The sequence below is a fragment of the Mus pahari genome, chromosome 5 (genome assembly GCF_900095145.1).
Source record: "Mus pahari chromosome 5, PAHARI_EIJ_v1.1, whole genome shotgun sequence".
NCBI lineage: Eukaryota > Metazoa > Chordata > Mammalia > Rodentia > Muridae > Mus > Mus pahari.
In genome coordinates, this window is record NC_034594.1 from 130,010,375 (window position 1) to 130,025,044 (window position 14,670).

General features: G+C 46.9%; 1 protein-coding gene across 5 annotated transcripts in view; it reads right to left on the bottom strand.

Annotated features, from left to right (window-relative positions):
* Window positions 1-6,498: 6,498 nt before the first annotated feature.
* The window catches only part of Tex35 (testis expressed 35), a 9,731-nt gene continuing 1,559 nt past the window's right edge, over window positions 6,499-14,670 (bottom strand). For 2 of the 5 annotated variants that reach the window (XM_021199040.1, XM_021199036.1), the window contains exons 4-9: window positions 12,715-12,771; window positions 12,027-12,086; window positions 7,780-7,844; window positions 7,399-7,582; window positions 7,049-7,092; window positions 6,499-6,755 (exon numbers count right to left, since the gene is read on the bottom strand). In XM_021199040.1, the coding sequence (XP_021054699.1) occupies window positions 6,695-6,755; window positions 7,049-7,092; window positions 7,399-7,582; window positions 7,780-7,844; window positions 12,027-12,086; window positions 12,715-12,771 (471 nt within the window). In that variant the 3' untranslated portion in view covers window positions 6,499-6,694. Of the gene's footprint in view, window positions 6,759-7,048; window positions 7,093-7,398; window positions 7,583-7,779; window positions 7,845-12,026; window positions 12,087-12,714; window positions 12,772-14,670 lie in introns of all 5 variants that reach the window. The other 3 variants (XM_021199039.1, XM_021199038.1, XM_021199035.1) reach the window with 2 other exon arrangements.

Below are 14,670 nucleotides of genomic sequence, written 5' to 3' on the forward strand. Positions count from 1 at the left end.
TCTTCTTCTTCTTCTTCTTCTTCTTCTTCTTCTTCTTCTTCTTCTCTCTCTCTCTCTCTCTCTCTCTCTCTCTCTCTCTCTCTCGCTCTCTCTCTCTCTCTCTCTCTGCCTTTTTCTGTCTCTATTACCCTCTCAACCCCCGTCTAGCTGCTCTCAAATGATTCACTGAAGTGTCTCTGATGATGCCTGAGTCAGGGCCTGGGCCTGCAGCACCTGTTGCCGTGGGTGGGGTGTGTTGAGTCAATTGCCATTGTTGTTGTTTACTCTGTTGTCATTGTCACTGAGCTTATAGGTCACATGGGACCCCTCCCTATCTTCTGCACTAGCCAGAGGCCATCCCCTATAGCAGGAGTGTATTTGTGTTGCTTAGCACACATAACCTTCCCGTTTCCCCTGCACAGCCGCAGATCGTCTGTTTCTTCTCCTACATTAGAGTAGAACAGAGTTCACTTTGTTGCAGCCCTGGCATAGCTGTGGTGAGACTGAATGGAAGGCCTTGACTCTTCGTTGTTATCACAACAGCCTTTGCTTGTTCTGTTCTGTATGTTTTTAATTGAGTTCCCAGCTCTCAGTTCTTCAGGCCAACGGAGTCAACTGCATCCTACTCCAAATTCCCAGGGAAAGAAATCCAAGTGGAGAACTGGGTTCAATATCCACCTGTCATGGTTTGAATATGCTTGGCCTAGGGAGTGGCCCTATTTGAAGGTGTGGCCTTGTTGGAGTAGGTGTGTCACTGTGGGCGTGGGCTTTAAGACCCTCATCTTAGCTGCCTAGAAGCCAGTATTCTGCTAGCAGCCTTCAGATGAAGATGTAGAACTCTCAGCTCCTGTACCACGCCTGCCCCGGTGCTGCCATGCTCCTGCCTTGACTGAACTTCTGAACCTGTCAGCCAGCCCCAATTAAATGTTGTCCTTATAAGAGTTGCCTTGGTCATGGTATCTGTTCACAGCAGTAAAACCCTAACTAAGGCACTACCTGACCATCAACTGGGTCCTAGATATGTTCAGAAGAGCAAGTGTTTTGAGCACAAAGAAGTAGAGAGTGGGTTGGAGAGATGTCCCCCAAGACACTGTCAGTATACTTACAAGAAGTCACTCCACTCCACATGAGGTGACATTGAGACTTACAGAAAAGCATACACCAATCAGCAAAGGAGTCCCAGGGACAGTGTCACCAGGAACAGCCACTGTGACTCCCTGCAGGTCTTTCCCTAAGGCACACATAGCAGCTGTTGGATAGCTAGGATGATGTAGCCTCTCACCAGAAACCTGTCTCACTGCCCTTGAGCTGGATGCTGTGGGGCTTTGTGGGAAAGTTTGGGAAAGGCCGAGGGAATGAGAGAGCCCCCTCCCTGCTCTCTAACTGTCCTCAGAACCGGAAGGACTACACAGCAGACATACAGAAGCGAAGGTCCCTGGGCTGCCCCGGCAGCAATTTCCATAAGGACCTCTAGTTTTTTTCTCTTAAACATTTTCATTGCATTTATTTGTGTGCGCCTGCAGATGTACACATGCCACAGCTTACATGTGGAGAGCAGGGAACAGCTTGCGGGAGTCAGGTCGCTCCTCCCCCTCGGATCCTGGAAACTGAACTCATGTTGTCAGTCTGGCTTGATGGCGCTTCTCTAGTTCTTAGAACTGGCATCTAGGAGAAACAGCCTCGTCCCACCGGCCAATCTGAGTGCAGGAAACTGCTGTACACCGGCCAATCTGAGCACAGGACACTGCTGTATATGTTGGGATGGAAGCCTCTCCAAGCCTGTCAAGTCCTAGAAGGCTCCCTGAGGTAGAAGGCCCTTTGCTGGCATACAGACCTCCTTTAGGAATGCCACGGCTTTGAGGCAACAGACCCCAGGTGCAGGAGGAAGAGTTGAGTTGACACATGAACTTCACAAGCTGGGCAGCAAAAGTTCAGACAACACTCCCTCGGTACTTGCTAAGGATGGGTGGGACCTCCTTGCTGGGGACAGGGGATAACAACATGAGTCCTTCAAGAGATAACCATGCTGAGTGGAGATAGATGGAAGCCAAGAAGGATTTTACAGGTGTGAGAGGACGAGGTGAGCAAAGCAAGAACATGGGAAGGGTCCAGAGGGTTTGCAGAGGGGAGTGGGGGGACAGTGGGAAGGGTCCAGAGGGTTTGCAGATAGGAATGGGGGGACAGTAGGAAGGGTCCAGAGTGTTTGCAGAGGGAAATGGGGGGACAGTGCAGAAATCCAAGGTCAGAAATAGAAGGGAGTGAGGGGGAAGTTGTGAGTAATGCCACTGTTCTATATACCTTAGGCTCTGGAGGGATTTGAGCGAGGGGGTGACTTGACAGAAAGCATCAGTTAAGGGTGATGTATCGGGCAGTGTGATGCTAGGTACAAGGATTGCAAGCTTTGAGGTAAAAATTACTGAGGTGACAGGAATGGACCAGAGAGAGTTGTAATTCAGAATATAGATGCCTAGAATTTGGATTAAGGTGTATATGGGAATATGGGGGTGGGGAGCTTTGGCAATAGACATGTGAAATATTAAGAGATTCCATGGAGTCAGGAAATGATGGAACATGCCTGCAAATCCCAGCATCCGGGAGGTGGGTGAAGGAGGGTCAGGGGTTCAAGACCAGCCTCAGTTGCATAGCAACTCTCTGGCTAGTTGGAGCTACATGAGGCACTGTCTCAAAACCAAAACATGGATAGGGGGAGTCCTGTGGAACTTGTTTGCTATGAGAAAGAAAGAAAATGCCAACACTGAATGACCAAGTGGTGCCAGCCATGCTTTGCAAATGCAATCATTCATTCACAACCAACCAACCAACCCACGGCAGAAGTGGAGAAGTCACCAGTGGATTCTGTGTTGTTCCTGTCTTCTCTGACTTTCAGATCTTTTAGGAAAAGTCTTCAGAACTTTCAGAGATAGCTCACTAGGCTTGGCACGTAGCTCAGTGGAAAGCGCTTCCTTACCATCCGTGAAAGCCTGGGTTTGGTCCTCAGCAAAGGTGTGTGTGAAGGACTCAGGCAGTTACGAGGGAGACAGAAGGGCAAACGGAATGATACAGAGGAAGGGTCACTCCCTTACAAGCTCACTGTGGGCTTTGTACTTTATTCACCTTCTCAGGAAACCTCAGAATAACCCAAAGAGCTCTGGACAGGAGTGCTGGGCCCAGGTGCTCGGGGGGACTCAGCGCTCAGGTCTCCTGGATGTCTCACCCAGAGCACAAGTAGACAGGTGAACAGATGGACTGAAGGAAATCCTGCTGAGGACCACGGACTGCCCGGTGCCGGCTAGGGATGGATCCACCTGTGCTCCGGCTGTCAGAAAACAGAGAGGGGACAAGGACCCCTGTTGGGACTATGGGCCAAGAGGAGATTTGGGGACACAGGTGGGACAATTTATCCCTGACTGTGTGGCGTGTGACAGGACAGGGAGGCTCCAGCGAGACAGGTGGGTAGATCCTGGGGGACAGATCAGGGCGGGTCACCTGCCAGAGACTGTGATTTGAGATCACGGTTCAAGTTCATTCTTCTTTCTAGTAAAGTTATGCTGGCTCCTCTCAGACGATTCTATATTTCCACGGCAGCCATCCTAGGAAGAATAAGCTAGCAGCAGATGAATGTTAGTAAGCCGAGGGCTAGGGAAACATTTCCTAATGAATCCAGTTGTGATTATAGACACGATTCAGAGGGAAAAGGCTATTTTATTTTTTAATGAAGAACAGGGGGAGGGTTGTGTTGCAGGGTCATGGGGGCTTTTTCTTTTGTTGCAAGCCAGTTTTCTTTTCTGCCATTAGTTAATACAGACTTTAGACTAGAACCAGTCTGATTTCTTTAACTTCTGACCTTCGGAAGGCTAATACTGAGCAAATACCACCACATGTTCCCTCAGGGAGCAAGGTGTTCGTTCTGGGGCCTCGGGGTTGAGAAAGACACTCAGTTTCAGCCCTTAGTACCCCAAGAAGGAAGAGAAGCAGGTACGTGGAGTACGGTGAAGGGTCGTAGGTTAGAGCCTAGAGGTGGTCCACAGTGTGGAAGTAGAGAGATGCTATAGTTTAGATGCTTACCTGCCCCTGAAATGTGCCCGTGATGCCTTCGGAGCTGACTAGCTGACAATAACTGTGTAATAGGCAGTAAACTGTCGAAAAGACAGAGCCCTTGTGAGGGATTCTCACAGGTGCATGGGTTCAGCTTTATGCTGCACGGAGCACCTGAGCCCTTTCTGCAGGTTACACAGTCAACTGAGCTAAGTTCCCAGTTTGAGACCTGCTTCTCATAAGGTCTGTCAGGGGGCTCTTGGCAGAGGGCTTCAATCTCTTGCCATAGGACAGCTATGGTATCCTCAAAGCATGGCAACTGGCTTCCGAGGGCAGCAAGATGGAAGGAGAGAAACGGCTGGATCTCCAAAGTAACCTGCAATCTTTGCCTCATCCTGTCGGTTAGTAGCTACATCTAGCCCACCAGGGTGTTAGATTCCTTTAGCGAAAGGGTAGCGATGGGACGTGTGGGCCCCTTTTAAAGCCACCACCCTAGAGAACAGCGCACCATTCCACAGTGTCGTGGGATTGGTTGTTTAGCAGGGGCTGGGGCCTGAGATACCACAGTGGTAGGCAGAGTGTGTCCTCCAAACCCACACACATTCTAGCCTTCTGTTCCTTTAGGTAGCAATGAGGAACTGAGATTGCTCAACACTGAGTGCAGTGAGAAGAGTCTGGGTTATCTGGGTAGGCCCAATGTGATCGCCAGGCTCTTTAAGAGAAACCTGAAGGAAGGTGAGGTGTGCTAGCATCTCTACTGGCTGGTTTTGTGTGTCAACTTGACACAGGCTGGAGTTATCACAGAGAAAGGAGCTTCAGTTGGAGAAATGCCTCCATGAGATCCAGCTGTAAGGCATTTTCTCAGTTGGTGATCAAGAGGGGAGGGCCCCTTTCGGTGGTGCCATCTCTGGGCTGGTAGTCTTGGTTCTATAAGAGAGCAGGCTGAGCAAGCCAGGGGAAGCAAGCCAGTAAGTAACATCCCTCCATGGTGTCTGTATCAGCTCCTGCTTCCTGACCTGGGTGAATTCCAGTCCTGACTTTCTTTGGTGATGAACAGCAATGTGGAAGTGTAAGCTGAATAAACCCTTTCCTCCCCAACTTGCTTCTTGGTCATGATGTTTGTGCAGGAATAGAAGCCCTGACTAAGACAGCATCATAAAACTTGGGCCAGCCCCCACAAGCTATAGCTGGCTTTGAGGATGGGAGGCAGGCACTGGCTAAGAAATGAAGACAGCCATTAAGTCTGGGAAAGACAAGGGAGGCTTCTCCTCCAAGGCTTCTTTCCAGCAGGAACCTAAGTCCGATGACACTTTATTCTTAGCAGAGCCACACCCATTTCTTGTTGCTGTAAGTTATTCCAGTTGTGGTGAAGTTAATGGGGAAGAGTGGGAACAAGGACAGGGCTATCCCTACCGTCTCCTGTTTTCTCATGTCTGGTTACTGTGCTCTATAAAATATAGCATGTGGCCTGTTTACCATAGCTCCTTTCAGACTATGAACTCCTTGGAATAACAAGGTCCTCATTGTGATTTGGCACCAAATGTGTTTGTGTTACTCTGTTGTCATTACAAAGTCACTGGCTGATTAACTGTCTACAAGGGGATGCATCCAACAAAGTAAAAAGATGGAAGGATTGGTGTGCAGTGCACACAGAGGTCGTCAAACCAAAGCCAAAGAGCGAGAGCCACTGTGGGATTAACAATAAATTACCGTTTTCTCATCCCAAGCCAGCAACTGGTTTTATCTTTCCTTACTTAGGGACTTGAGGTGGGCACAGCTTGTTTGTTTGTTTGTTTGTTTGTTTGAGGAAGGGCCTCATGGTGTAGCTCAGGACAGCCTAAAAATCACTCAGTAGACCAGGTTGGCCTTGAACTCATAAAAATCCACCTACTTCTGTCTCCTAAGTGATCCAGAAGGCGCCATCATGTCCAGCTCATCTCCAATTTGTCTCTGAAAGGACACTGCTCCTTTGGAGGGGGGGGGGGAGGGACGGAGGGAGGGAAGGAGGGAGGGTGGGAGGGAGGAAAGCAGAAAAAACTGTCAAAGGGGGAAAGTAGACAAACCTCACCAGAACCCAAGAAGGGCAGCGAACTGCTCGGTGATAACACCTCAGAGGGGAACACACAGTCCTGTCAGACTTGAGGCTCATGTTCCCCATGACATCCAGAAACACTGCAGGAGCTGAGGTTGTGGGGGATCAGCAGGCAGGGCAGCAGGTATGTGTCTTGCGCCTACACAGGCTGATGCTCTATATTTTGGGGGTATCTTGGAGCTATGACTTGGAACTCTTTAGGACCCTGTGGAATGGAGAGAGAGGCAAGCCTGAGATGACTCAGAATGTTTCACTAGCCAGCAGGGAGCAGAACAGGATTTGGGGTTTGAAATATGCTGATTTAGAACAACAATGACAACAACAACAACAACAATGTGAAGCTCCAGGCACGCAAACGTTGGGCCGGAACTCAAAATGGTGACAGTCTTTTTGCTTTAAAGGAAACTCTTTAATTTCCAGGTGGAAACCTGGGCAGGGGTGGGGGTTGGAGGGTGTTTAAGAGGGCAGAAAACTCTGCTGTGCAGCTCAGGAGTCGGGAGATGAAGAGTCGGAGCCGGTGGTAGGCTCCACGGCTGTGCTAGGTCGGCAGCACGTGCTCCATCTCGTTGAAGTTGAAGTACAGATAAATCAGAAAGCAGCTCCAGACGACAAGGGTGAAAAAGGCACCCAGGCATGGTGTGAAGGTCTCCTGCTGGGTAGAAGAAATGTGGGGATCTGGGGCCAGGCGGAGGCTGCTGCTGAGGGCATACCGTTCCCACCAAGCAAGCTTGTGGACAGCAACCTTAGGCTTGGCCACCCAAATCCTCTTTCCTGGTGCCATATCCTCTATGCCTGGGTGGTTATGCTGGGTGGCAGAATCCACTCACGGTCCCTATTCCCTGCACAACCACAGATGGGCTTTGCTGCAAAAGGAGGTTGAAGCACACTCCTTTGGGATGATAACAACACACCCAACTGAAAGAAGGCTATGGATCTACCTACCCCTGATTGCAGTTGGTCTTTAGGGCACACAACAAACATTTCTCCTGCAGAGGACAGAAACGGCACAAGAAAGATCTTTTTTTTTTTCCTGGTTCAAGTTAGCCAGCCTGCAGGGTACGTCATCAGGCTTTGCTGGAGGAAAGGACAGAGTAACTGAGCAGAACTCGGGAGCAGGCACTTCCCAGGGTTGACTTACAGCCTAGAGGGTGAGGCAGCTACAGATGGTTTCTAGACTAAGGGCTGCATCCCAAGGGCTGGCAGTAGGGTGAGGCAAGGCTTCTTGGGAAGTCAGGACAGGAGCAGCCCAGGGCTCCAGAGCCCTTGCCGAAGGTGGACAGGAGTTCACTTACGCAGCAACTCTGACATGGATGGAAGGACTCCAGTGGATTCCTCGTTGGTTTTGTTGGCACCACCTTCTTGTCACAAGCCAATGGTACTCCATCAGGTTCTTCTGTGAGCATGGCCTGGGAGCCTTTGTCCGTCTTTCCTAGCTGCCAGAATGTCTGCTGCTCCTTTGCTTGGTTTCGAAAGGGACTGGTGGGTTGGGGGGGGGGGAGGCAGAGATTTGGGGAGACTGTTTCTACCAGTACACACGGGCATGGAAGATCTTGGCTTCCAGCCATTGTTAATGGCTGGAAGCCAAGATAGTTCCTTGAGGGGTGCCCTCTCTAAGACCCTGTGTACTGAGCAAAGTGAAGGGAGGAGTCTTTGGGGAGGAGGAAGACACTCACAGCTTGTTGTTCTTCTGGTGATTAATTAAAACATCCATCTTTTCATCCATGTCCTGCTGCATTTCCTTCAAGAGAAAACCCAAGGCTAGAAGCCATCCCTCCCTCTTCTGAAGACTGTGGAGATCCCCCCTCCCTCCGAGCCACTTCTGCCTCAGACTCTAAGAATCCTCTCTAGGCTTGTCTGAGGTGGTGAATGGAGCATGTCCCTGACGGTCACCTTCCACCCCCATCCCGTGGTGAGACTAGAGCACAGGCACAGGCAGAGGCAGACCAGACTGACCACGGCCTCTAGGCCAGCAGAGGCCAGGGGATGCTCTGCCTGACCCCGGATGGGAGGCTTTGAGTTGATGCTTCTGAGACAGTGCAGCTCAGGAAACATGCTGTGTCCTCAAAGGCTCATTGACTTCAGTGTTTGACACAGACGCACAGACACACACACAGAAAGACCAACAACAAAAAAATCGAAGCCAAGCTAGAGCTGAATAGGCGGCTCAGTGGCTAAGAGAGCAAATCTGCAAAGACCCAAGTTTAGCTCCCAGCACTCACACTGCCTGTAACTCTCACTCCAGGGGAGCCATCTTGTACTTTTGCCTCTCCCCGCCAACACACACACACACACACACACACACACACACACACAGAGAGAGAGAGAGAGAGAGAGAGAGAGAGAGAGAGAGAGAGAGAGAGATTCACTTGCACACACACTAATTCAAAATAATAAAAATAAGCCATAAAAATGAAATAGAAGACAGTAGTTAAAACAACACAGCTCATTTATTATTCACTGAGAACTAAGAAAGTAAAAATAACCTACGGGAAAAGCCAGATAGAAATAACAATAGACAGAACCCCTAAGGGTGTAGAAACTGTAACTGACAGTCTTCATTGTGAACAGAACTGCGTGTGGACTGGCTGTCATAAAATATGAATAAAAAATAATCTACTCCAAGTGAAAGTGATTCTAATGGTCCCTTGTAGGAAGCTGATGAAGCACTCAGGCCACAGGAGGGGCGGGGTGTCCAGAGGAAAGCGGTGTGAGCATTTGTAAATGCTAACAGACACAGGAATAGCATCAAAATCTCCTTCAGGTCAGACACGCCCCTCAGGCTGAGCACACTCTGGAGGCACCCTTTACTCCTAGTCTCCCCCAACCTCTCCTTCCACTTCTAAATCAGCCTGAATCCTCGCTGTGACTGTCCTTTTTTCCACAGCCTTTGTCTATCCTGGTGGAAGACTTCACTCTCCCGAATCATTCACCAAGAGTCAACACGTCGTCTCCGTTGACTTCTCCCCCTCCTCGGGGTCCCCTTTTCCGTGCCCCCTGTATCACAGCTGGGGGAGATTCCAGACCTTCCCCATCTGCTCGCACCTCCCAGGCCACCTTGCCAGCCGCTGCTGCCCGCGTGTTCTTTAGGAATCTCCTGAGATGCGGGCCCACGTGTCAGCGGTTTCTAACCGCCCGTCACTGTTCACTACGTGGCTATGCAGTTTTTATTTTTTCCCCCGTTTCTCCCAGATGACCCTACCCGTAGCTGGTCTCCCCACAGACTGGGAAACACAGCCATCCCCCTGCTGTGCCCAAGCTGTCCCCTGCCTGAAATAGCTTTCTTTGTGCCTTTCCATACCCAGACTGGCCACTGATAAAATGCTTATGGTGTTTGCATGTTAATATAGAGATAGCACATCCCTTTACAAAAACACTGGATAAAATAGAAATATTTCAAAAAATGAACCTTCTTGCCTCCCCCTCAAGACCTTTTACTTTTTTGATATATTTCTTCCCAATCTTTTTCCTATATATTTACTTACATTTTTACCTAGTTGACATTAGCCTATTAATCTTTTTTGGGGGGGAAGGGGTGTGCTGAGACAGGATTTCTCTGTATAGCCCTGACTGTCCTGGAACTAACTCATTCTGTAGACCAGGCTGGCTTCGAATTCAGAAATCCGCCTGCCTCTGCCTCTCGAGTGCTGGGATTAAAGGCGTGCGCCCGGTTTAGCCTATTAATCTTAACTCATATTTCATGATAAGCATTCTTTATAAGCTTTGCCTTTAATAGACCCTAATAGTAATTTATGGATAAACCATAATTCAACTACACTCCTCTACTGTTGGAAACTGTGGTCGCACCTATTTGCTATTATCAATAATTCTGAAATGAACATACTTATGCTGACAGTTTTTAATATTCTCATGGGGTAAGTAATTCATGAGAAACAGAATTGAATCAGCGGCACCTATTTTTAATATCCCATTTTTTTTCAATAGATTAGTATTCTTATCAATAGCTTATTGTCATAAATCTACACTTTGCTTATTTGAGTATGACAGTTACATTACTTAGTCTTTTTAGCTGCTGTGTATGTGTGTGTGGGGGGGGTTAGTATGTACATTTGTCCAAGGTCCCCCCAAGGGCAGACACATCAGATCCTCCTGGAGCTGAAGTTATGGGCAGTTGTGAGATACCCAGTGTGTGTGTAAGGAACCACTCTGAGATGTAAGGCAAGAGGAGTGGGCTTACCCTCAGCCATCCCTCCAGCCCCAGCTATCTGATATTTAGTTGCATAGATCTGATATTGTGGGCACAAAGCTGTTGTGTGCTGTGTGTCTTCATTCTGTTCTTGCTGGCTTGTCCGTTCAAACCCATTTTCTCATTTATTTCCCATTGTTTTGTGTGAGCTTTATATTTTATAGGTTAAAAACCATTTGCCCCTTAGCACATTTATGGAGATTTATTTCCTCAAACTGTTTTTGAAATCTGTATATGGTTATTTTTTCCATCCTGATTCTTTAAAAAGTGTTTATATAGGCAAATATATCAATATTTTGTCATTTCATTTATTAGATTTGTAACCTTTCCTTATTGGCTTTTAGTTTTTAAATTTACTTTATAGACCAGTTCAGCTTACATTGCTAGTGGGTTGGTTTTTCCTCACAGAGTCAAGCAATGTTCGTACATCATTACATATCCCTTTTCTTCTAACGGACATTTGAGAACCACCTTTTGTCACAGAGCTGGATCCAGCTCAGTGGTCAAATGACTGACTGCCTAGCTTGTGGGAAGTCAGGATCCAGTCCCATGCACCACCAAAAAAATCCCCTTTATCATATTTAAAACTTTATGGAAACGTGGTTCTCAGCCTTGAAGACATTTTAGTCCTTGCTGCTGGGGCTCTCAGCCTCAGAGATTCTGATCTGTTGGCTGTGAGGAGAGCCTGGGTGTGAGGGGCCGGGTGGCATTAGGACAGGACTCTCTGACCTCATTGCAATGTGCAGGTTGATGGATATGTTCATTTTTAAAAAATGAAGAACCTGGTTTGCATCTGAGAGGACACACTTTGATCCTGTGTGAAGAAGACAAGTGTGGGAGATGGGCCTGCCATCCCAGAACTCAGTGGGTAAGGCAGGAGTAATCAAAGGCTGGAGGCTAGCACGTGCTACAAAGACTATCTTCATAAGTATATGTGCATCTACATACACGCATACATATACGCACACAGATATACACATATACATTTTGAAATCATTTGTGGCACTTAAACAACTCCACCTCGAAGAAGTGTTTGTTCAGTTTTTGGTCTGTATGGAGTTTGGGTGTATGGATGTTTTTAATATGCTCTTGGGGGGGGTGGGGATTCTTGGGCTATCTGTCCTAAGATGCAAAAAAGCCATCCTAGAATTATGGACACACATTCATTTCTTTGCTTATCATTAAGTACCCTGATTTGATGACTGGGTTTATCATGACTTTTAATTATCTGGTAAGCCTAGTGTCCCTTAGACGTCTTGAAGACATTCAAGTCACTGCCCTTTGTCTGCTTGTCCATCTATATCAGGGACTCTCAAGCTTCTGTTATGGGGAACTCAGACCCTAGCTGAATGGACACCTGCTGTTGCAAGTGACTCTTGTTACAAATCATTCTGAAACAGACTAACATTTGCAAACCTTTGCTCCATGGTCCAAATTATCCTTCTTGTTTTCTGAGCCAAAGGGGAGCCTTCCCTACAGTTATATTAAGCTCCCAACATAATCACCAAGCCTCAAGGCTCACATTTTCTCTAAGGACTTCTCTCCTAACCCCCACGCTCACTCATTACTCTGACTTCTGAACCCCTAATTAACAGACAGCCTGTAACTTAGCATCCAGTTCTATCTAGTGGGTTACAGATACCTCAAGGGCAGGGGCCTGGCCTCTCTCCCATCATTTCCCAGGCGACCCATAGAAGGCATACAGTGAAAGCTTACCTTCATAATTTCCACAAACTCATGAAGTTTATCGAAATCTTTGTCCATTATATCCTTTATCTAACGAGGAAGAAAAGCATGATTTAACAAGGCACGAAGCATGTTACTGAAGCCAGCCAGAGAACCTTCTGGGCATTTTAAGTAAAGGATAGCAGCTGGATATTGCGAAAAGATGGATAATAAGCTATATAACCCACTTTCTTTCTGAGAAGTCTATGATGGGCTTGAGGGAACAGGTACCACCAAGCCATTGCTATTTCTAGCTTCAACAGGGCTTCCCTGTGGAGCTCAGACCACAGCTTGAATCAACACCTTCTTGCGCCTGCCCTGTTCCCTCAGTAAGCTGTCGGTGATTGTATCATAGAAATAAGATGCATAAAGAAGACAGTTAATGTGTGACTGTCTCCAAATTCCTAGTCAGCTGCTCTTCACTCTTATTACTGAAGTTACATCACCACCAACCTTGGCACACTAGGGAGGAGTCCTTAATCAATTGAAAAGTGGACTTAGGTATGTAAGAAGTAAGAATGTTCTACTCTGACCAGGGTTGAAACACAGTGGGGACCATGTGCGAGTTAGGTTTTCTGTTTTTCCACAGAAGTCCTGCTTGCCTTTCTATTCAGAGCTAGCACTTCCATTTGCCTCAAGGCTCTGCTTCTCTTCTCTGGCCCAAGACTTATCTTGTTACCTGTTTTATCTCTTCCATTTTTTCTGTGAGTTCTTCTCTCACCTCCCTTAGTTCATTCTGGGGAAATAAATGTGAGAGACACATGGTAAAGTTGACAAGGGCAGGTCCCTGGAGGCACTACGAAATGGAGGGAAGGAAAGGACTGTGGAAGCTCTGCAGAGGACACACTGAAGAACATAGCTTTGGAAAGCTTGCCCAGAATGCCCAGCCGAAACCCAGAAATAGCAGACAAGTTGTTGCAGAACATTTGATCATCACATTGTGAAACTGGAGACAGTGTTATTTACTGAAAATACAGGTTTCTTGTTGAGTGGCTTAGCCCTTAGCATATACCTTTAATCCCTCTGGCTGAAATACAGATGCACCCTTAGTACACACCTTTAATCCCAAATAATGAAGGTAAAGATAGTTTGTAGAAGGAAGCACAGTGATAGCTAATTGAGTGGCAGACAAAGTGACAAATCAGAGAAAGATTTGACAGAATGGTCTATGCCCAGCTCTCAGGAGAAGAGAGGAAAGGGAAGCTACTTAGGAGAACAATGCAGATAGAAAAAAAGGAGGCAGGTTTACAGGCACAGTGATAGAGAGATGGTTTCAGAGACAGAACAAGCTACACACAGGTAAAGACAGAACGGGTCAGAGAATGAGAAGGAGCCAAAAGATTAGAACAGATTGCTAGAATTAATTTGAGGCTAAGCAGAGTAATTCAGGAGAGGCTGAAAGAAAGAGAAGTCAGATTGAATCAGTTGGCTCGGAGAGGAGTTTGAGCCAGAACAGCTGAGTTGAACCAGCCAGCCAGAGTTCAGAAGGAACCAGGAAAGGCTGAGCTGATTTAGCAGCAGGTCTCAGAGGCTGAAAGCATTCTAGGTCTACATAAAAGTGTATGGAGGCTGGAAGCTTCCAGAACTAGGCCTAGGTTAGCAGACAGAGGCAGTAAGCCTTGGGATGACAATTGCATCAGGAGAACAAAAATTATTATTATTTTATAACAAATAGAAAGGGTCTCTCAGTAAAATAAATCTTCAAAACTGATTTGATTTCCAGGAAGATAATCACTGGAAGGGTGATTCACACCAAAGAGACACAATGGGGCTGGATGTCTTAGAGGTTAAGAATGCTTTCTGCTCTATCAGAGGACCTGGGTTTCATTCCTAAACACCTTATAACTACCTTATAACTTATAACTACTTGTAACTCCAACTTTACACTGGCAAAACATGCATGCATATACACATATACGAGAGAGAGAGAGAGAGAGAGAGAGAGAGAGAGAGAGAGAGAGAGAGAGAGAGAGAGACTAGAGTTGATTTTGTTAATGAGACAGCTAGTAACACCAAAATAAAGGCTTTGTTAATGATTTAATTTGGATAATTTACACATGAAAATGTGTTAGAGAACATGCTTGACTTTAGAAAGCATACATTAGACATTTAGGTAAACTTAATTCTCAAATGGTTCAGAAAATGTATGGTGTCATTAAATCTGGGTATCTATGGAGGATTAACCCATCCTCCATCAGGACTCTGTGATGAAGGCCAAGGAAAGGGAGATAGATACAGTCAGATACCCACCCACTATCCAGCAAGGGGAAGACTGAGGTGCCCACAGCAGTTCCTCGGTATCTGAGAGGAACTAGCTTCAGGAATCCCGCAGATATCCAAATCCGCAACTGCTGATATACACTCCATCCTGAGCACACCCTCCCATACACTTTAAATCATCCCTGGATCAGTTAAATATACAATGCAAGGAAATGCTATGCAAAGGATTGTTATACTGTCTTGTTTAGAACATGATGGAAAAATATCTGTAATGTTTTACCAAATATTTTAAATCATAGGTTGGTTAAATTTGTTAAAGGCATGGAGGGCTGTGTGTTTGTGTGTGTGTGTGTGTGTGTGTGTGTGTGTGTGTGTGTGTGTGTGTATGTGTGTGTGTGTTTCTGTGTGTGTATGT